The sequence below is a fragment of the Seriola aureovittata genome, chromosome 9 (assembly GCF_021018895.1).
Source record: "Seriola aureovittata isolate HTS-2021-v1 ecotype China chromosome 9, ASM2101889v1, whole genome shotgun sequence".
Lineage (NCBI taxonomy): Eukaryota > Metazoa > Chordata > Actinopteri > Carangiformes > Carangidae > Seriola > Seriola aureovittata.
Genome location: NC_079372.1, coordinates 2,634,357 through 2,656,208, shown reverse-complemented (window position 1 = coordinate 2,656,208; position 21,852 = coordinate 2,634,357). Strand labels below are relative to the sequence as shown.

The window sequence follows — 21,852 nt, the reverse complement described above, 5'->3', positions numbered from 1 at the left end:
GCCACTTGCTCATCAATAACGACCACAGGCTCTGTACGACAAGCTTGGCCACAGTTCTAATAGCAGTTTTAATGGGATTGGATTGGAACTTTTGGCTTACATGGATGTATGGGATGATTAAATTAAATTAAATGGAATTTGTGCCTGAATCTGCACAGTGTGCTTTCCTCATTAATGTGTCATCAGTACAAAAAAAAAAAAAAAAATTGCTGGGCCTCTTTCCCAGCAGATCAAGAGCCCGCTTGAGTCGAGGCCTCAGGGATCCAGGACAGGCTTATCAGCACACAGAACACGGCTCTGCTCGGTTCAGCAGCCTGCTGCAATGCAAAGGCCGGTGCTGTCCATGGTGCTGAGATTCACTCTGCTATAATACAACAAAGTCTCAAGTCCAAAGTCACTCCCTATTTGCACTCTAGTGCATTATACTGCATTTCACTATTTTATTCCAGTGTTTGAGTTATTATTGTAAAATTATCCAGTATAGTGCGCTCAAAATCAAAATTATAAGAAGACTTCTAAATTGTACTATTTCTACTGCTGTGGATTTTGTCTTTGTGTGACAGCAAAGTGAATATTTGGGTGTTTTGGACTGTTGGTCGTACAGGAATATTTTACTCTATAGCGAAGTTAAATCATCCCACATAGCAACATATAGGTAGTATACATTTAATAATCACTAACCATCATGCAGTTTTCAGACAGGCGGGAATAAAAAGGTACATTCAGACAGCTGCCACATGAAAAGAGGCTGATCAAAGTACTGTGGTATCTGACACACTATATAGTCCTCTAGACAGAACTCTGTGTGGTGTTGTGCTTCACTTTTGATAAATGTAAAGATTGCGGTTATGTGGCGGCACAACAGTCAGTGATGGTGCAAACTGATGATTCATAGGTGTCTGACACTGGAATTTATTACTCCTTTGGACAGATAGCTTGGAGGATCAATATGTGGGACTCAAAACGGACAGCAGATGGGATATTGGTGCAAGCTGAAAGAGTTTTTAAGTCATGATCAGATCCCTTTCATTAGTTTTTTTTTAATGGCATTTTTATTGTGTTTCTAATTTTGCATTTTGTGTTAAGCTGTATGTATTTGTACTAATGCCCTGGTGTCAAAATCCAGCTCAGGCTTTAAATCTTGCTGTATTGGACTTTTACTCTTTTACCTCACACACAGTCACAGTCCAGCAACACAATGAAAAGCTTCGATTAATTTCCCTTTTACGACTGTTTTCTTTCAGTCATCTGATCTTGCTATGCATTTCATTTACCATCTCCTGAGAGGCTCCGGCGGAGATATTCAATAACACTGTAGTGTAAGAGCCTATCAAACAGTCACTCAGTGGAAGGCCTCACACCACTTTCCCTCATCTCTGTGGTGTTTTCAAAGTCTGTCAACCTTCACCTGCCTTAGGTTCCCTTTTCTTTCTCTCTCACTCCATCTTTAATCCGTGACTCTCTCCTGCCTGTCCCCTCCATGTTTCTCTGTCCCAGACAGGGGCATTTATCTGTGATGGGGCCCGGGACTCCCCTCTGCCCTCTTCATTTATCTCTGACTGAATCTGACAGGTTTGTTGGGGGAGAGGGACACTGCAGCCACAAACAGGTGTGAGGATGCAACAGACACCGGGAGTTGCTGCTGTGGATGTTACAAACTTATTGACCCCGGAGAGGCGGGAGCAAAAAGATAAATAGCACTTTCTTTACGTGTGATATGATTTGTTTTGTGTTTAACAGCCTCACTTAAAGCGGCTGTAATCGTTGTTTTCATATCGATGATGAATCACATATGTACTTGAGTGTGAAAAGAACTGCAGTAACAAACCTACCCAGAATCATCACCTGACTCTGTAGTTTCCCCTCAGCTCGACAGAGCTTTATGGCATCTTTCAGCTGATTGTTAAGGTTTTATGAGACACGATCGTACTGTTTTCTATTTCTTTTGAAAAGTCAATTAACAGAAAGGTAGTCTATTGCTTACCTTTTGTCTTTAATCGGGTCTGACTAAATGCCTTAAGGATGTAATGTTTTTCAGCACATGAATCTTACGTAAATCTCAAATTTTCATTTCATTGAATGCACCAACAAGTAAGAGTTTCCAGCAGAGTACCTGCTCACATCTCACTGAACTTAATACATTTAACCAAATATTCCCCATGATAACTCATCACCCATCTCAAGCAGGTTTAAAGCCTCTGCAGCTTCTCATAGGTTTTTTTGGTGTGACTGGCTGTGTGAAACATACAAAACCTAACTAACGAAAACAACAAAGAGAACAAGGTAAATAGAGGTATATGGTGATTTAACTATTACTTTGAGGTCTGCACAGGATCTCTGGAAAACTGGCCAGGTACTGGAGCTCATGCAGAGGCTTTCCAAATCAGACCCACACAGTCACTGCCTCTTTGTTAATGGTCTCCTATAGACAATCCATCATCTCACTGTAGCCATTTACCAACTAGGACAACTTCCTGGCTTTCTTTCAACAAAGGCCACTGCCCCCTCATCTCATGCTCTCCTTCCTCTCTCCTCCATCTCCTCCCTGCCTCACTGATTCAGTCTCCAGCTTATTTTCTTCCCCTTTCCTCTTAAATGTGTTTCCACTGTTTCACAGACTCGATACCCAGAGGAGGTTCCTCTCCTAGCTCTTTACCCTTCACACCATTGTGCATGCAACTTTCTGAACTCCATTTAACCTCAGCCTTTAGAGGCTAAATAGCTCCATTACATGCTGCCTTTACGCTGCGGTCTCTGACAGGTGTTGAGGACTGCCCTAGTCTTCGTTCTCTGTTCAGCTGCCTGACTGTCTGGTTTTGCATATTCTGACCATGATTTTGTGATTTTTTTTTTTTTCATTGCATGAGTCTGCACAGACCTGCCAGCTCTCCTGCAAATAAATGCAGACATGGATGTACACGCCAAAAAACCCCCCCCCCAAAAAAACACGCATGCAAACAACAGCCGTAGCAACAAATGGCTCAAACACTGTCAAATTCCTAATCTGCTCCCCCATCCACAGGGAACAGGCATGATGTAGGGCTTTTGTTGTTGCCGTCACTTTTGTGCTCCATTTTCATGGGCGGCTGAAAGACAGTGAAGGCGTCCACAGAGAGCAGAGCTCAGCAAGGCATCTAGATGCGGCTTATCCCCATTCACTACCCATCGGCCGCGGATCCATAATATGACAGTACAGTTAGTACAACATCCAAATATGTTTCCGACAGAGGAACTATTTTTAGACTAACATAGCTTAACTCATTTGATTTAGAGTAGAAACAAGTCACAGCTGATGACTTGGTGTTCATTAGCCAACCCTACCACCATGATTTCTTTATATGGACACACGACACGATTATATATGAGTAGAGCTGGCAAAATGAGTCCACTGACAGTAAAAATATCTGGAACAATCACTGGTCATTTGAGTAAATGCCAAATATTCACTGGTTTCAGCTCATCAAATGGGAGGATTTACTGTTTTTTTTGTTTTATATCATTGACAGTGGAATATGTTTGACTGTTGATTTGTCAGAACAAATTTGTCAAACTCTCTCTATGGTTTTTTTTTTTGACATTTTATAGACTAAAACAAATTAATCAATAAATTAATTGAAAAATAATCAATAGATGAATGAATAGTGAGTTATGAGCCAATGAAGAAGAGATTTCTCATCTAGTAGCGGTATTGATTTAACATTTCTACACAGGAAACTATTCTGTTAATATCACTGGATGATTTGCAGTGGTGCAAATCAGTGAGCAGGTCTACTTTACGGCGATATTGAATTTATTTATTTTGCCTCAATGTTACGAAGTGCCTTGATTTTCATCGGATTAACCAAAAAACAGACATTTGATGAATTATTTCGATTTCTTCAAGTCTATTGAACTCTATGTGATGGATGAACACCATTATTCCAACAGATGATCCCTCATTTGTGGAGAACGCTAACACGTCAGCTCAAAATCTGCCGTATACAGCGGCTGTTTGGTTGAGAGATCTCATGACCGTGAAGGCCACATCATATTCACACTATTCAATCCAGGCGGTGCGCCCTCGTGCCCATTATGTTTTTCATCCCGCTGATTCAGATGTATCCTAATCACCTACTGCTATAAATGACTATTATGATGTGCAATAACATATACTGTAATGGAACATTTTTATTCGTATCACCCACCCTTACCAAGAACAGTAAACTACAGTATAAATTGAATGAATGAGTCAGCGCTTGAAGCAATAGACGGATATGTATCACTCTCAGCTTTAAAACATATAGTCATTGCTTTTGGGAGATTTGCTTCCCACAGTCTCAACTAAATCAATTACTGATAAAAGATGATAAAAAATAGTAAAAATGTTCATGACGGTAAGAGCAGATATTTTGTTACTCAACCAGGAAGCTTCTCTAAGACTCTAGATGGCTGAGAGTTTCTTCTTGGCCTCTGTGGGGACCTCTGTGCATCACGGAGGAGAGAAATGAATAGCTCTCCAGTGGCTGCTACTAACAGGTGGCCTTGACTGACTCACAGTCCCTTAAGGCTGACCATGACGAATGAGTCGTGACTCTGGCGTGGATTACAGCTCCGCTACTGAAAATGGGAAATAAGGACTTAATTAGGCTGAGTTTGATGTAGGTGCAGGTGGCTCCTCTGAAGAGCGAATCAAGCTACAGTACATCAGCACTGTCTATCATCATACCGTAATCTTGTTTGTGTGCATGGAGCTTCGTGTGTTCTTGTGTTTGTGAGGCAACGATGACAACTGAAAAAAAAACTGTTCAGAAACAAAAAAAACCCAAATGCAGGAGATGGAAATTGACTTGTTAATCCAGCTTGCATCATATGGATACCAGGCCAGTGAGCATGAATAGGAAGCTCCAGAATTCAAAGTGAGAATTAATTTTCTTCAGATAAATAGATTGTTTTGTCTATGAAAATAAATGCCCATTGCACACGTCTTGTTTTGTTCCCCCTACACTCCAGAAAATGCTTGAAAAGTCAAACAATGTATCAGTTATCAAACTGGTTCATTTTTGATTGATCGGTTGATCGGCTAATTGTTTTATGGCTCTAATGAGAATACATTTCATTTACATTCTATCTGTTAATGCAGCACAGGAAGAGAATCGTCCAAACTGAAGCAAGCATTATTGTCACTTTATTTTACCGCATTTGAGAGATCATTTAAATTCAAAATCTCCCCCTGTCGATTTACTTTATTTGAAAGAGTTGCGTTTTTGTATTTCTGATTAGTAAAATTGATGACCTGGCCAAACATAGACAGCGTGATGTCATCCTGAGATATTTACAGACTTAGACTGTAGGAGAGGAATCTATTTTCCCACTTTTAAAACTTCTCACTTCTCAGCCACTGTTGCTCTCCCCGCTGTTTTATCCACTTAACACGTACGAGCCACAGTAACAAGTTCCCAGCCTGTCTCTGAAATCTTCAGAAAAACTGATAGATAAATAGATAGATAGACAGATAGATAGATAGATAGATAGATAGATAGATAGATAGATAGATAGATAGATAGATAGATAGATAGATAGATAGATAGATAGATCTAATGCCACAACGTTTTCACTCTGCCTCTGCTTTGTGCTGTAACCAGCCTGCAATCCAGCAGAGTTCAGTTTGGTTCAAGGATAAACACCATGATCCATCCGCTGTATCCACCACAGCAGCAGCAGTGAAAAGCCACAACAAATACTCCCTCTTCCGCACCGTTGAGGGCACTTGAAAGCCTCATTACTTGGTGGCCAAAAAAGATTCTTCTAGTTTTTCTTGTCTTGTCAGCACCAGGCTGGAGATAAGACTCACCTGGCTTGCTGTTTTGCTCTTCTGTAAGAATTCCTGTGGCACTAAAAGCATTTTGTGTATATTGTTACCTCTTCATTTTAAACAAAGCCTTGTTAAATGAAGGGCACATCAAATTAGACCTGCTGACTCTGAATTTCTAATATTTCTACTCATCAAGGCCTGAGCATGAGGGAGGTATCATGTACAAGACATTGCTCTGGTTTGCGGTGAGTCATCGTCACGGTTCACTATCAGCTTTCGCAGGGTTTGATATAACTCCTTGTTCACTGAACTTATACCTGCAGTCCTCAGAGATTCTTCTGATGTCAGATCGGGGAGGATTATCCAGGTATCAGTAAAACCAGCAGAGGAGGATGAGCCCTAAAAAACACTGATCAGTGGGTGCTGGTGGCTAGACACTGTTCTGTAACTGGACAAATTAGGTCCGACTGTTCTCGGGTTTAAGCCGCCGTGTGAGCAAAGAACCACCATGCTGAAGTCGCCGTGGGCAAGACGACTGATTCCTGTGAGCTCTAGGGACGCTGTTCTTTCATTTACCCTGCTCTCTGACTTCCCAGGAGGCACAGCGAGTGGGAGGGAGAGTGAAAAATGATTTTCTCCGTGAATTATTACAGGAGGAGGAGGAGGAGTTGGTCATTTGCACCTACAGTAATGTCAGGGCGATGAATCGATTCATCCAGTAGTTGATAAACAAGTCTGTTTACAACGACTTAGATCATCTGTTTCTTCGGTTTGTGATTTGCCAACAGCCATAATGCCAAACCACTTCTCTTGGCGGAGGTCAGACACAACAAGCATTATAACTCTGGGAAACTATGATGTGCACTTTTTACTATTCTGACATTTTAAAAATGTTAATAATTTAATCTTAATTAATGATGGAAATAATATTCAGCACATTGGTGTATTCATTCCCATTCTACATGTCCTACCGGGGGTTTGATGAAACTCTTTCCAGACATCCTGCCTAAAACTTCTGCTTCTCCAGCTGTGTGCATCTTTCTATAGGACAGGAGAATTACTTTATGGAGTGAAGCCACAGGGACAGCCCTGCTTGGACATTCTCCCTGTCCGCGAAGCTTCAAGGTGTCCTCTCCACACCATTACCTTGGTCGACAATCTGCAATGACTAAGTGGACATTTGAGTGAAAGTGACATTTTATTAGCAGGAAAATCTAAAGGGTCATCGTCAGAACAAACCAACTAAACAAGTTTTTACACCGCAGCGCCTGTTAGCTGACGTATGTTCGTAAACAACTTTAATACAAGCTTGTAAAATCAGCAGCTTGAGGAGGCTGTTTCCATTCAGCTTCCACAAGACAAACTCTCAGGAGGAAAAGTTACAGCGACGCTAAGAGAAAATACAGTCTGAGCCAACGTGAACACTTTGAAATGTTATTCATTGCAGTTAATAAAAAAGTAGCATTGGATCGCTGGACAGTCGGGTTGAGACCTATACTGACTCTTCCTTCTCCGGGGCTCCTGCTGTATTATTGCTGCACCTTCATTCAAGAGAAAACATTGCTCTGATTCTCTGTGATGGTCAGCTGTAACTGCTGTCTATATTGAGTCTCCTGCCCAGTGTTGAGTAAGTGGATGAATACAGTGTCAGCCTCTGCAGCTGCAAGGGCCACTGTGTTGGGGGAAAAAGGCAGCCTTTGCCAAAGTAATCCTTTGGCAAAGGCTGGTGTCCCAGACGCTAGCGCAGTGATGATCCACACAAGGGGTGGGGGGTTGGTGGTGGGTGGGAATGTTGTGTACTTTGGGTCACCAGACACTGACATTGTCCTTGCAGCAACAACTGTATTTACTGTGTCTTTTATTTGCACAGTATATTCACATCCAGGACAGTAAGACTGTTGTGCATATACTCCAGTGTTAAAGGCTGATAGCTTTAGCTCTCGTCACTAGCATCACTGATGTGCCAAGCTGCTGTGTTGTTTATTCAGGTGTGTCAAAGACCCAGTGTGACATTATCACATCCACCCATGTGTGAATTAAATCGTCCATAGGAGGTTTGATTTCAGCAAGGGTCCATCAAAAACGTGCTGATGGCTGTTGATGAGCGAAGACAGGTGAGATTTGAAGAAAAAAAACAAACAAACAAACGCAGGCTTCATTAGGGAACAGTTGAAAGGTGAATGGCACTTTTTTTCTGAATCATTCAGTCAAGCATTCTTCATGTGCGTAAAACTCACCATGTGTGGGAGTGAGCAATGACTCTTTCCAAGCCCACACACTATGACCATAAATAGCCTGACTTACGTAAAAATCCAAGCCACACTTTCACCGATGATACAGTTAAATAGTAATAATTCAAAAGTGAGAGGGATTTACAGCAAACAACAAGGAGCACATGAAGTCTATTTGCAGGAGTTGATTGGAGAAGTGCAGAACATGACTGCTCCCTGGTGTTCTCCTCTTATTAATGAAAGATCAATTCATTATTCCATATGCAGGGGGACGACTAACAGACCACAGAGAGATAAATAGAAGCTCCATGTTAGAGAGCACCTGCAGGATCCATGAATCGGTAAATCGATTTCTTGCATGCATAGCTGTCCTGAATTTGGATGGGTTGGTGGGTGGGGGGTGGTGGTGGTGGTGGTGGTGGGTTATTTCCACCTATAGCCTACATCACGTGGACGGTCATTGATCACAACAGTGATCAGCTCAGTGTGGGGGGAAGAGGGAACAGGGAGTGGAGATGTCAGAGCTGTCAATACGCAGAGACAGAGCTATAGGGTTACACCATGAGATGTGCATGTGCCTTTTTAAAATGCAACACACCAAAACCGAAAGTCAAGACCCATGTGTCTCCTGAATAACGAGACTACAGTGGCTCAGATAAGACAACAAATAACGTTTTAAACTGGCAACATGGAGCACGCTTGCAAGCAGATTTCTTGGTGCTGAATAGGGAGGCTGGCATCACGCTGAAGGCAAAAGATACTGTAAATGTTGCACGCGTTGATATCATATAAAACGGCCTGCACGCTGATTACTAAATACTACTTGCAGCCATAACAACCCAACGGGCTACAGGCGTCTTTATAACGCGCAAATCTAGAGGGGCATGCGGCTCTTCACAGACGCTGATATGGCACATTAATTTTAAATTTGCAGCTCCAGGATTCAGTATTACAGTCTGTATTTTACGTCCAAGGTTGGAAGCATATGCGCTAATTATCCTTCGGTGTTCTGATATCCCACTGGGCAAGCAAGGATGCCTAATGGAAACCGCTGCATCGCCAAATAAGCGGCATCATAAAAACACTTGTCTTTAGAACAAATAAATATCCAGACAATGACGCGTGTGTCTTACCTGTGCCGTGAGCCAAATCGATGCCCGGTTCGGTGAGTATGTTCGGGTCACTTTGAGATCTGCCTCGTTGCAGACAGCCGTCTAGTCCATCCGATGTAGCCATGGGGAGACAGCACAGGAATCCCGAATAAAATATTGAAAACCCAACCAGAGGCAGGCAAGGTCAGGAGGAAAGCAGCGAGCGAGTGCAGATTTAATTTGCTCTGACAACAGCCGCTTTGAGCATCTACCAGGGAGCCATGGCTGAGCAGAAATTCCGTGTGTGTGTGTGTGTGTGTGTGTGTGTGTGTGTGTGTGTGTATGTGTGTGTGTGTGTATCTGTATGTGTGTGTGTGTCTGGGTTGTGTGCGCGATGATGTGTGGATGTGGGAGGGGTGATATGCCCCCTATGATGCCCGTCTCTGTCCAGCAACACGGCCAAATATTCAACACACCAGCTAACATGCTGTAGACACTGATGCATTAATGTTGCTTTGAATATTTATGAATATATGAAGGTTTTAGGTTCGAGCGTCGGACATCGTTTGTTTAGGGTCTATAAACCTTTATTGTGGGTTTAAGCAGCCAAGGCAACGTCATAAAATGCGAGATTAAGTCGAGCCAGCAGTAATGAATTTATCGAGAATTTATATGACTAATCGGTTAATTAGATGAGTGCAATTGACTGCATGGGTCAACTGATCAACTGATGATGTGTATTAGTTGTACTGTAGCATATATATATATATATATATATATATATATATATATATATACATACTATATACTATATATATATATATATATATATTTCCCCGCAAAACGCCGCCCCTTGTTAAAAGCACAATGTACACAAAACCCCCCAAAGCATCATTGAGACTTATGCTACCGCCTCCACGTTAAAATGACTTCTAAAATTTATATTCATTTATAATTATTATGTATTGTATTGGCATTAAAATACTATTATTTTACACTACTTGCTTTAAATAAAGCAGCTAATGCCTCAATATCAACATTTTCTCGTAAAATATGATACAAAATTAGAATATTTTGCTGAAAACAAAGCAGGTTCATGTCAGTGCCACGAGACTCCATATGGAAGCAGCCCATTGGCTGGTTCAACAATGTGACGCAGTAACGCGGAAGTGCTCCACCACCATTAGAAAAAATGGCAGCTTACAGGTGCAGTTACTTGGCTGTGCTGTTTATTCTTTGTGGTTTGTCAGTGTTTATCGCCACAGAGGGTCAAGAAACGACACCAACGGGTGGTCACCGTGCCGCTGTGGTGGACAATGGACAAACAGACACTGAAGCAGCGGAACAAACGGCCGAGCAGCCCGCGGTGGAGGAGAGGCGGTGGGAAGCGACCGTGGTTGAGGATGTGACTCCGAATGAAGCAGCAGCCGACAAACAAGACACTTCTGCCCCTGAAACTGTGCCCCTCTCATCGGTGCCACGACCTAAAGACGATTTTCAGGAGGAATTGGTCATCAGACCGCTGCACTCAGGAGATGTTTACGCCAGCTTCCAGTTCCGCACCCTGTGGGAAACTGACTTCACGAGAGAAAACAAAGGTAGGTTAAGTGCTAGCAGTGAGGTTAACACACACCACACATCACATTCATAAATTTGAATAAATGATTTATATTAATTTAGATGTTTATTATTATTTGCATTCTATTAATGATCTATTTATGGTTTACCAGGGTATCTAACTGCATTGTTACTGAATAGAAACACACTGCAATGTTATTACCAAAACACTTGATTTAAACAGAAATTTAACATAAAAATGTTATAAAAACAGCTAACAGCTTAAAGAGCTCCGTAAAAAGACAAGCAAAGGATTAGTAAATGATTTATTATTAACCATTAATATAGCCATTCATCACAGTTTATAAATAAAGAAATATAGCAGACATGTTAATTTTGTGTATGCTAACAGCGTGTATTTGGAAATTCCTACCGTGAGAATGAATGTTTCAGTGTATATGGAAGTGGTGAAAGTCATAAAGTGTCTACATTTATGATATATATATATATATATATATATAGTTAATGTACAGTTATGGTGTAGAATTGTGTTTTATATTCAATATCCATTTTTCTTAGTGGTTTCTTAATGCATCAGAAAAAAATACTCTGATACAAAATGACAAAAGCTTTTTTTTCTCTCTCCTTACTGAAATGAAAAGCTCTTAAACGTTTTTAATCTTTCTTGTTATTTACAGTGGGGAACATAGTTCTATTCTATGTATCGATATTGTAGTAAAGTAAACGTGAGTGTTCATTCATTACTACTACTGTAGCCTCACTCCAGTCTAACACAGGTAAAGTATGGAAGATTATAAACTAGAACTGATCTACAGTCCATAAATTCCAAAAACACCTTGTATTTTCTGTTGTTAATTTATATACATGTCATAGAACAGTGATTTTGCTAACCCTTAACTGTGTAATGTTATATTTTTCAGTGTCCCACTACCGGTTGTTCCCTAAGTCCCTGGGCCAGGTCATCTCCAAGTTCTCAGTGCGAGAGCTGCACATCTCCTTCACGCAGGGCTACTGGAGGACCATGCAGTGGGGGCAGCCCTTTCTGCCGTCCCCTCCTGGGGCTGAACTCTGGGTGTGGTTCCAGGACTCTGTGACAGAGTGAGTACAGCCCTCTGGTCGCAGCAGAACAGAGCTGGGGAAATGTTGGGGTAAAAGTTTATATTGAAACAGATGCTAATTACTGACCTGCGTTGATATTGTGACATCACCCTGGTGAAGTTGTTAGACTTATACTAAAGAAGAGAGTTTTAATCTATAGATGGTAACTAGGGTTTGGTGCAGTCCCACACAAAGTAGGATAATAGACATGCTGCAGTGTTCATGAATCATGGCTCACTTGTAATTTTTTAATGCCCACATGGTTTCCTCGAACTCTCTTGGGTTGTTGAACCCAGTCAAGAGAACTGGGAAATGTGGGAAATAACTAATTCATTCAGTGTGTAACTGGGCGCATCAAAAAGTACAGAACAGTGAGAATCCAAGGGGGAATTTCTTGAACACAGACAGACACAAAGTTATGTCTATGGCTGGCAAATCAAACTCTCTTATCAACTTGCACTTATGCAGAGAGTCATTGTTATTGTGCAAATAATTACTGGCTCGAGAAACACAGAAAATGTTCAATGTAAACGTTTGGCAGAGGGTAATATTAGTTTACTATTCTGTGTGTATGTGTTTTGCAGCAGTTAGTGGAAAGATTATAAATATATTAAAATATCATATAAACCAAACTAGCATTCCAAATATAATCTGTAGAAACTCAAAGCATGTAGGGAAGATTTAGATTTATGATGAATATTTAACAGGAATAAAAGAAACATAAAATGACAATTTGAATTTCCTCTACAGTAAGGCTGCTTGAAAATATTCAACACCCACACTGTTTTGATTACAAGCAGATAAAAAAGCTTTCAAAGCTTTATTTCTATTTTCAGTTTAGGTCTTACAAAATATTCATATAAAATTCTAGAACAAAAACCTCCAGACACAAATTTTAAATACAGTGTCTTAGTATTTTTCTGCAGTTGTGTAGTGTGTGTTTCGTCAGTCTTTTCAAACATCTTCATACCATTTTTCTGCCCTTATTAGTGTGGATGGCACCTGGAAGGAGCTGACGAATGTGTTGTCGGGGATTTTCTGCGCTTCACTCAACTTCATTGACTCCACCAACACTGTTCAGCCCAGTGCCTCCTTCAAACCACTGGGTGTAGGCAATGGTACAGTGTGGCTTCTTCAGTTTCCCCTTGCATTTTTTAATTCTCTCTAATGCTGATGTAAAAGCTAATGATGTGATCAGCCACCTCTAACTCTTGCAGCATGCAGTTGCTACTGTAGTTACTGTCCAGGATGCATTGCGTCAAATAGACTGATTTTTGTTTTTTTGTGTTGAACTTGAAGTGACGGACCACCGCTTCCTTCGCTATGCCACCCTCCCACGAGAGATTGTTTGCACAGAGAATCTGACACCCTGGAAGAAACTCTTACCATGTGGATCCAAGGTGCGTGTCTGTGTGTGTGTGTGTGTGTTTTTTAAAAACAGCAGAACTCAAATATCATGTGTGCCCCTTTGTATGATGCACCGTGATCCATGATCTCCTGTCTAAAACACCTGATATGAGGCAGGTCACTGCAGCTTAACTGAGTTTCTTCTTCTCTTTCTTTATCTGGCCATGTTGCACATGCAGGCCGGTCTCGCTGTCCTGTTGAAGTCGGAGAAGCTCTTCCACAGTAGTTTTCATTCCCAGGCAGTGCACATCAGACCCGTGTGTGAGGATGAGCAGTGCAAAACCACATCCTGGGAGCTGCGACAGACGCTGAATGTGGTGTTTGACCTGCACACCTCCGGACAGGGCAAAAGAGGTGAGCAAAAAGCATGTTCTTCCTCCATTCATCCCGCATTGAAGTTTAGAGTTTTGGAGCTAAGTTGTATTTGGTACAATAGTAGGAGAAGAAAAGCCCAGTGACATCCTCCTGGCTTTAGTTAATTCGAGCTGTTTGTTCCTTCAGAGTGGTCCCTGTTCAAGATGTTCTCTCGGACCCTGACAGAATCTTGTCCGCTGGCCTCCTCCAGTAAAATCTATATTGACATCACGGACAACCCTCAGGTTTGATTTCCTCATAATGTGCTGTCATCTACTCTAAATGATTAGTCATTTTCCTCAATGCAAACTTTACAGAAAGCAAAAGAGGATTCGTTTTTACCTGTCACAGCAACATCAAGGTGTAGATATTCAGGATGATTTAAAACAGATGTAGCAGATTATAATTTGAGTCTTTTATATAAATGATAATCTTTTAACAGTATGAATAGAAATCTGTTTTGATTGAGATAAACATGATGTCATTTTGCAGGGGGATCAGATTGAGCTGAGCCCGGCCACTCCCCTGCTGAGCCAGGCAGTGGTGCTGGGGGACAGGCGGACCTTCTCCGTCTACGATCTGACACAACAAATCACCTTTGGCACCGTGCGCTCCCTCAACCTGCTGATCCGCTGGAAATTCAGTGAGGGTGAGAGAGAGAAAGGCAGCACATGACACAGCTTTGTGTAACATGCCGGACATGTCTTAATTGTGTCTGATGCTTCAAGAAAGACGCGTTAAATGAGTTAACAAAAATGTCTCAAATACTTTTCTTTTATTCTTAATGTTGCCTGTGTTTGGCTTGTAATCCTGAATTTAAATTCCTCTTGACATTATTCTATGACTTTCCGTTCTTTTTTTACCTGTTAATATGTAGCTCAATTTCAGATACGTTTTTTTTTTTTTTTTTCCATCCAAAAAATCAAAAGAGAAAACATAATTTGGCTTTAATACCAAAGCAACGTCATTACTATTTGTTCCTAGAGATCAATCAGGCACATAGATTATATAATGTACCTGCTCATTCCTCAAACATCAGGGTCATACTTGTTTATTAACAGATGATTTTAACAAAGTTAAGAAGAGAAACAGACTGGAGTCCTGTAAAGCAAATAAGGCACAGTTATGTATCAAATTCTCTAACACCGCTAAATTCAGTAGCAGTGTTTTAGTGTCATATTTCTTGTTTCTGCTGCAATGTTTTCCACATGCTTGACCGTTTAAAACTCCCTATCACATACTCCGCCCATGCAGGTGACATGCTGCGGCCCCTGCTCCACGCTGAGCGCTACGTAGCCGGTTACGGGCTACAGACGGGAGAGATTCACACTCTGATGTACAACAACCACCCGTACAGGTCTTTCCCTGTGCTGCTGCTGGATTCAGTACCCTGGTATCTTCGTCTCTACATCCACACCCTCACAGTCACCAGCAAGGGAAAGGACAACAAGCCCAGTGAGTCACTCTACCAAGTTTATAGAAATCAAAAAAGGTTAATGAAATGACGTAGTGTAACATCTGTGCGTAAATGTAGCGAAAAGGTAAGTTCATTTTATTGTTTGTACTTTAGTTAACCAGCAGGTGTTTATGTGATATAAGACGTTACATGCATTGAAAACGCACAGCAGAATTATGTGCACAGAAGAAGAAGATTAACTTTCCCCTCAAACTATCATCGAGAGAAATGTCTTTTCAAACGTCTCCCACACACGTCAAGTTAATTAGCATTGCTGTGACGTTCTTCCAGTTATTTTAACTGGAGGCAAATGCAGCTTTAAAGACAGAAAGAAGAATCTGCTTCACAAGCAAGTGGAGCGGCTGTTCCGTGTCCCTGTTAGAATGACTTGTGATTTTGAGGAATGAATAAAAATCTACTGTGAATGTATTTCTACTTACACAGATGATATTTTACTAACTTACTGATGGCTGTGTATTCATTGTGAAAAAATAAATGGGTAAAATTATTGCACCTCCTACATGAGCGCAGTTCCTCTACAGGAATCATTGTGTCATGTTATTCAATGTAAGTGCTTCTTTTCACCACAAGGAGGAGAACATGAGTTACATGGTCTGTTATGAAAGCTGTGGGGCTTGTGTTTTTTGTTTTTTTTACTGGGAAGACATTCTTTGGTTTACCCCCACCTGCCTATCTTGGTGATTGGCTTTTGTTCAAACATTCTGACAAGTGATATTAGTTTGGATTTATTGTCACATTATATCCATATTTATGTAGAACTTCTTATCAGTTGTATCAGTTCAGTGGTTACTCATGTTTCTCTTCCCCTGCCAGGCTACATCCACTACCAGCCGTCTAAGGACCGCGTGAGGCCCCACCTGCTGGAGATGCTGGTCCAGCTTCCTCCCAATTCCGTCACCGAGGTTACTGTGCAGTTTGAGAGGGCTCTGCTTAAATGGACTGAATACACCCCTGATCCCAACCACGGCTTCTACGTCGGGTATGCATGTAGTATGCAGAAGTTTCTGAAAGAAGATGCACATGTTGCCAGTCATGTCACTTTAGACCTTGACTGCAGTTGAAAAGTGTTTTTTGGTTTAGGAAGGTTCCTAACTTAGTGAAATGACCTGGAAGTATCTACAGTAAGTGGCAGCCATGATAAGAGCCGGTCGAATTTCTCTAAATGTTAAGGAAACGAGCTTCAGTGATTCCTATCTTATCTCCTTTAGCAAAGGAAACACTGGAGCTTCCTTTACAAAAGGAAAGGAGAAAATGCCATCCCACATTCCCTTGCCGCAGCAGCATTTAAAGTGATGCACTATTGTAGTTTCACCACAGCAGACCCACAAAAATGTAGAAACAGCAGAGCAGCTGTTTTATGTTTGTGACATGATTCAGAACTGATGGAACTCCTTGTCTGATCAACTGAAGCCCAAATCCATAAAAATAGATTTCTTCTCTATCAGATCTGTCCAGTTATAGTCATCATGAAGAACAAGCATGTTGAATTTATAGTTAACAATATCATCATCATAACAAAATACTATAGCCGATACATGAATTTTGTTTCAACAAATCCCCTCCCATTGCGGCATGAACTAAAAGTGAATTTTCTCTTCTCAACAATTGTATAGAAATGTCACAAGTGCCTACGAAAGGAAACTATATACTTCATTCTCAATGTATTTTATTACAATCTCCTGCTCAGTTCCTTATTTCTATTTAATTATTATTTTAATAGTTCAACATTCTCTGTTTGTATATTTCTTTCATGTGATATTATTTCAACATCTCAATCCTGTTTGTTTTGTTTCTGTGGTTGGGAAAGGACTATTTAATGTCCATGTGTTATAAATAAAGTTAGTTATAAAAAAGAGCTTAGTGTAAGTGCTCCTCGCACCGCAACGTTTTCCATTGAGGTTGGGAAGTGGTTAGGAAAGGAGATTATTTTGACTTTTTGACCGCAGCCCTCGTGAAGTTGTACTTGTGTGATTGATTTGAGGGGTGTAAGAGCGGAAGGTCACATGGTTTTGTATTCATTGTTAGGATTTTTCTTTTTTTTTTTTTTCTTACTTTCAAAATGACTAAAATCTGTTTCTTCAACATTTAGGTCTTCGGTTATCAGCTCTCTTGTACCAAGTATGGTCGCCATGGATACAAACAACACTAGGGAACGCCCGCTTTTCAGCAGCTTGTAAGTATAGAGTTGTTTGTTTTCTGAGGAAAAGCCATTTGTCACGACTGATTTGGGATCCTGTCGAGAAGCTTGTTTGTCTTGAAAGTCAATTGATTACATTTCCCATCTCCCACCAGTTTTCCCTGTAAAGAGGAGTCCAGCTACTTTGTGCGTGTCTACACAGAACCTCTGCTGGTCAACCTGCCAACTCCAGACTTCAGCATGCCGTATAATGTCATCTGTCTGACCTGCACTGTGGTGGCTGTGGGCTACGGCTCCCTCTACAACCTACTGACCCGGAGCTTTCAGATAGAGGAGCCCAGCCCAGGACTGGCCAAGCGGATAGCCAACATCATCCGCAAAATGAGGGGCGTGCCGCCACTCTGAGGCTGGACACTGATGCCAACTGGCTCTGCTTTTAGAAAGGAAATTTTCCTTTTGGCTGGTAAACATGTGATATTCACGGAGTCCAACACTGGTATGAATGTTGACTTTACGAACAGTCAACTTGAAGGTTTTGTTTTCAAACGGAAGAGGATGAATAACTCTTTTGAACTTTAATATATTCAGGATCATTTCCTGCTGGCTGAGGACAAAAAAATGTGGACATTTGTCTATTTGGAGCTTTGTTATTGTTTGACGAGAGAAGGAACCAAAGCTGTGGAGTATGCAGCGGTGGTAACTGCATCAGAGTGTTTTTTTTTTTTTTTTGGTTTGATTGTTTTTGTTTTGTGGGTGTTTGAAACCATAACTCCACTCCATCATAATTTAGCCACACTGTCACTGAGGGATTTTGTTACTGTAAGGAAACTTCGGTAAAATTATGTTTCTACAAATGCACTATGAAGCCTCTGAGTTCAGATAGAAAAAAGACGTTCCTGACCTGTTTATTCCCATCTCCCTGCAAGGCAAGATGAAATGAAATGACCCTTTAAGTCAGAGTGACTGAGTCAGAATGTCACACTTTATCAAGTCTCAGGTATGACAGGACATCAAATGACTCTGAAATACTGTGTTCCCCACTACCACGCACACTAAACACAACATTAAGGTGGAACTAGGGAACATGCAGAAGTATTTCCTGTTCATTTAAAGTTCCTGATGTGTTTGTATTATCTGACATGTGTTTGGTAGAACATTTTTTTTCTAAGCTAGACATGTCCCTGAGCAACCACAGTACTTGTCTGGAAGTACTTATTCTATAAAAAAGAAACAGCCCTCTTACCAACATTTATTTTGCACTCATTATTGGATGCATGCTTGAATGTATGTTAGAGACGATTGTCTGCAGGTCCTGAAAAATAATTGCCTTTAGTTTGTAACTCCTTCCCTCATCAGTTAAATGCAGTTTCATTGCGTCTTATAGCTAGTATAAGTTATGCTTGTCTGCCTGAAAGTCTATTCTGTTTCACTGGTGCTGAAGAAGTGTGCAGACTGTGAATGTTTGAGGCGGGAGTGGTGTTTGTGTTTGTGTGTGTGTGTTGGTGTGTGGCAAAACCTAAACATTCTTTATTGCCTTTTCAATAAACTGACAAACATCTTTTTTGATATTTTATTTAAATTACTAGCTGTGGAAGAAGGTACACCGTTCAAAACTGCACCAGAGCTGAGGCTGTATTACTTCCCACCGAGTGCCCACATTTTTGTGTAAACAAACTCGGCCCCACTTCTGGCAGACCTAGAGAAAGCAAACACAGTCGTCTCTGTATTTGGCCGGTCAGCGTTTCTCACCGCTGCACGTTTGGCAACAGCGTGGAACAAAAACAAAGGGAAAAGCAGCATTCCACATAAGTGATGGTCATATCTGGTCAGCTGCAAAACTATGTTTTCTCTCCAAGCAAGTGGGTATAATACACGGCCAGGGAACACAGCTGCTGGCTCAGCCTTCACTGTCTGTTTCTCAAGGACGCATACCCTCAGTGATAAGTGGCTTGTCACAGTTTTCAATGACATAGCCTTCACTTTATGCAGCACATATGTTTGTGATTTCCTAGACACTTTATGTAAATTATAAAGTGAAATTTGGATGTTTGTACAAAAAACAATTTGAGCTGCATTTTGAGATATGTGAGGTTGGGGTGCAACAATGTTGAAATGTTTGGGCAGCAGAAATTCTTGGCCACCTCTTTGTATAGTCTTATTTTCTGCCAGTAAGCACTTTAGATTCTTGGCATATTTCATCATTTCTTTTGCAGCCAAACTCTCGTCTAAAAAGCCCATAAAAGACACCAATGAAACTGGAGACCTGTAACCAGCAAGGTGATAAATGCGTAACACATTTCTAGGTTCTGGAAACATGTTTATTTATTGAGATACAAAGAAATAGAAAATGCCCCATACCTTCAAACTGCACGAGGAGCAGATATAAAAGTACTGTATAGTACATTTTTCATCCATTTACAACATTTAGAATATGCAGTACTGCTACTCATACAGATATACTACTTAACTAAAATGTTAGTGACATCAAAGTACAATTACTTAAGTTGTAAACTAATCAAGTTAATATACAAACATACTGCAGGTCCTCTGGAAACTATGAGTGGCACCCTGCCAGCTGACCCCTCTCCAGTCCAAGGATGTTCTCCAAAGTGACCACTTTTTCTTTACAGGAAAGTTTTGTCAGACTGGCTCAGAGGGGAAAAAGATTACTAGTGGACAATCCCTCTGACTGTGTCACAACAACAGTACAACAGATTATTATTATAATTCTTTACAAGTGTAGATTATTTAACCATAAAAGTATTCACAAAATCTGATTTTTGTATGTACTTAAAGTACAGGTACAGAGAATAACTTTAAGCAAAGCACTTCACCTTCTCAATCCAAACAATCAAACTTTGTGCAAACCGGTGCTCAGATATAGTACCAAAGTGTGCTACTATGAAAAGGTAGAAACATAATTCTATTTTTTCTGTGTTGTTGCATGAAAGAAACCAAACAAACGCACACATGCAGACACACGTTAGTCCGATCAGCAGGGCTCACTGCAGGCGTGGCCGCAGGTCGTCCTGCAGCACTTCTGCTCTCCTGGACACTGACCATCATGGTAGCAGTACTCGGCGCACATGGGGGTTCCCTGGGGCAGAGCGCAGCGACCTGGCTTCACTGGCACGCCAGAGATAATAAAAAAACACATACTCAGTTACAGTATTCAAGCATTCATGAGCAAATGTCAACACATTAATGTTATTACACAAACACAGGAGGAGCATTTTCTGGGATTCTGGGATCTAACCTGTGTATGGTGCAATGCACTCGTGTCCGCATCCATTGTAGCAGCATTTCTCATTACTTGGGCAGTCACTGTCATTAAAGCAAAATTCAGCACACAACCCTGATCCCCAGCGCCTGCGAGGACACACTCCTGGCTTTGCTGAAGGGGAAAGAGAAATCAATATATACAAAGAGAACTAAAACAATAAGTCTGGAAAATATGGCTTTTGATTGGAAGGGTCTTTGTGTTGCCCTATGGACAGTCCATGCTTGATTTCCACGTTCAGTTCAGTCACTGAGAAGAGTTAACCAAAGAATTAATAGCTGCCCATTTGAGAAAAAAAAGTTAAACATTGTGGCTCGTACTGAAAGCCGGAGGGACACAGACAGCTCCACAGTCAAAGACACAGCATTTGTGGTCTGCAGGACAGTCTTCATCACACACACACCCCTTATGTGATGGGACAACATTAAGGCGACGTGGGCAGTGTCCTGGTTTTGGAAGAATCACTGAGAGAAAGAGGCAGCGAAGCAGAAAAGAAAAAAGATCAGCTGTGGAAACTGGGATGACATTAATGAAGGTGTCTGGTTGCCAAACGACTTGGTTGTGTAATGAAACAGACCAAAATGAACTTTTCAGAGGGAAACAGTAAATTGGCAGATCCTACATTAAAAAACAGAGCCTGAGTCAAAACAAAACTTACCTGTTAAATTGCGATCAGCTTCTGCAGCAAGAACTGTGTTAAAGTGCATATATGCACTGAGTGCTAAAAGCAATGCACAAACTGCAGACCAGTGTTTCTCCATGTTAACTTCTTGCACACAAGAATGTACTCTTGTTTGGACAAATATCCCAGTGCACAACCTGCAGCCTGAGCAGCCCAGTCAGGAGATGCTGGGTCCTTGTGCCTGTAGAGTTACAGATCTTCAGAGATCTTTGATGAGACTTGAGAGCTGCCACACTTTTCCCAGCAGATGCCACTAATGGAATTTATGGTCTGTTGTGGTCTATTGTATAATGAAAAATGCCATCTTAGGGGATATTGCCGTTGTCCTATTTGTGCTAGTGCAAATGTATGACGGCGTTTTTTGAGCTCGTGCTTCATTAGCCGATGCGGCTTAAACGCTGTTAACGCTTTGAGGTTGTTATTTTCCCACTGAATGAAAACATGCAATTCAATTCAGCGCACCGAAGCGTCAGTTTGTTCCATTAACCAACTTGTACAATGAAAATTGAACAGGGAAGTCAAGAGCCGGAAACAGAAACAGCTCGCCTTCAAAGTAAAGGTTGCGCGTTTTGAACAAACATGTTGGCTGCAGCGGCCAATTTAAGGAGCGCTAATTAAATAAATGAACAGACTGATTAAATAATGAACATAATTCATAACTGTTTCCGCTAGCGCAAGACTGATCAGAAATACATTTTCAATGATCACTGGAATTATTACAGTCTT

At 41.1% G+C, this 21,852-nt stretch overlaps 3 protein-coding genes across 6 annotated transcripts in view; 1 reads left to right on the top strand and 2 right to left on the bottom strand.

Annotated features, from left to right (window-relative positions):
* phactr3a (phosphatase and actin regulator 3a) overlaps positions 1–9,471 on the bottom strand; it is a 30,564-nt gene extending 21,093 nt beyond the window's left edge. Inside the window, exon 1 of one of the 3 annotated variants that reach the window (XM_056386008.1) lies at positions 9,156–9,471. In XM_056386008.1, the coding sequence (XP_056241983.1) occupies positions 9,156–9,258 (103 nt within the window). In that variant the 5' untranslated portion in view covers positions 9,259–9,471. The remainder of the gene's footprint in view (positions 1–9,155) is intronic. The other 2 variants (XM_056386007.1, XM_056386006.1) reach the window with 2 other exon arrangements.
* Positions 9,472–10,305: 834 nt separating this feature from the next.
* pigt (phosphatidylinositol glycan anchor biosynthesis, class T) lies at positions 10,306–18,722 on the top strand. Its single transcript, XM_056386057.1, has 11 exons — positions 10,306–10,711; positions 11,612–11,789; positions 12,780–12,907; positions 13,089–13,189; positions 13,376–13,550; positions 13,698–13,795; positions 14,043–14,199; positions 14,805–15,005; positions 15,841–16,006; positions 17,117–17,200; positions 17,320–18,722. Exons 1-11 carry the CDS (start codon positions 10,306–10,308, stop codon positions 17,567–17,569), a joined length of 1,944 nt encoding a protein of 647 aa, XP_056242032.1. The 3' UTR covers positions 17,570–18,722.
* Positions 18,723–19,460: 738 nt separating this feature from the next.
* On the bottom strand, positions 19,461–21,285 carry wfdc2 (WAP four-disulfide core domain 2). 2 transcript variants are annotated; one of them, XM_056385119.1, is made up of 4 exons: positions 21,103–21,285; positions 20,765–20,908; positions 20,421–20,558; positions 19,461–20,290 (listed from the first exon to the last, which is right to left on the bottom strand). In XM_056385119.1, exons 1-4 carry the CDS (start codon positions 21,203–21,205, stop codon positions 20,157–20,159), a joined length of 519 nt encoding a protein of 172 aa, XP_056241094.1. In that variant the 5' UTR covers positions 21,206–21,285; the 3' UTR covers positions 19,461–20,156. The 2 variants fall into 2 exon arrangements, with proteins under 2 accessions (XP_056241094.1, XP_056241095.1); XM_056385120.1 differs by lacking the exon at positions 20,765–20,908 and having other exon boundaries at positions 21,103–21,261.
* Positions 21,286–21,852: the final 567 nt, after the last annotated feature.

Excerpts from the sequence above, each read along its gene's own strand:
- pigt (XM_056386057.1), top strand. The coding sequence starts at position 10,306 with ATGGCAGCTTACAGGTGCAGTTACTTGGCTGTGCTGTTTATTCTTTGT. Across the intron at positions 10,712-11,611 it reads CTTCACGAGAGAAAACAAAG|TGTCCCACTACCGGTTGTTC; the intron begins GTAGGTTAAGTG and ends TATATTTTTCAG. Across the intron at positions 14,200-14,804 it reads CCGCTGGAAATTCAGTGAGG|GTGACATGCTGCGGCCCCTG; the intron begins GTGAGAGAGAGA and ends CCGCCCATGCAG.
- wfdc2 (XM_056385119.1), bottom strand. The coding sequence starts at position 21,205 with ATGGAGAAACACTGGTCTGCAGTTTGTGCATTGCTTTTAGCACTCAGT. Across the intron at positions 20,909-21,102 it reads AGCTGATCGCAATTTAACAG|TGATTCTTCCAAAACCAGGA; the intron begins GTAAGTTTTGTT and ends TCTTTCTCTCAG. Across the intron at positions 20,291-20,420 it reads GTGCATTGCACCATACACAG|TGAAGCCAGGTCGCTGCGCT; the intron begins GTTAGATCCCAG and ends CTGGCGTGCCAG.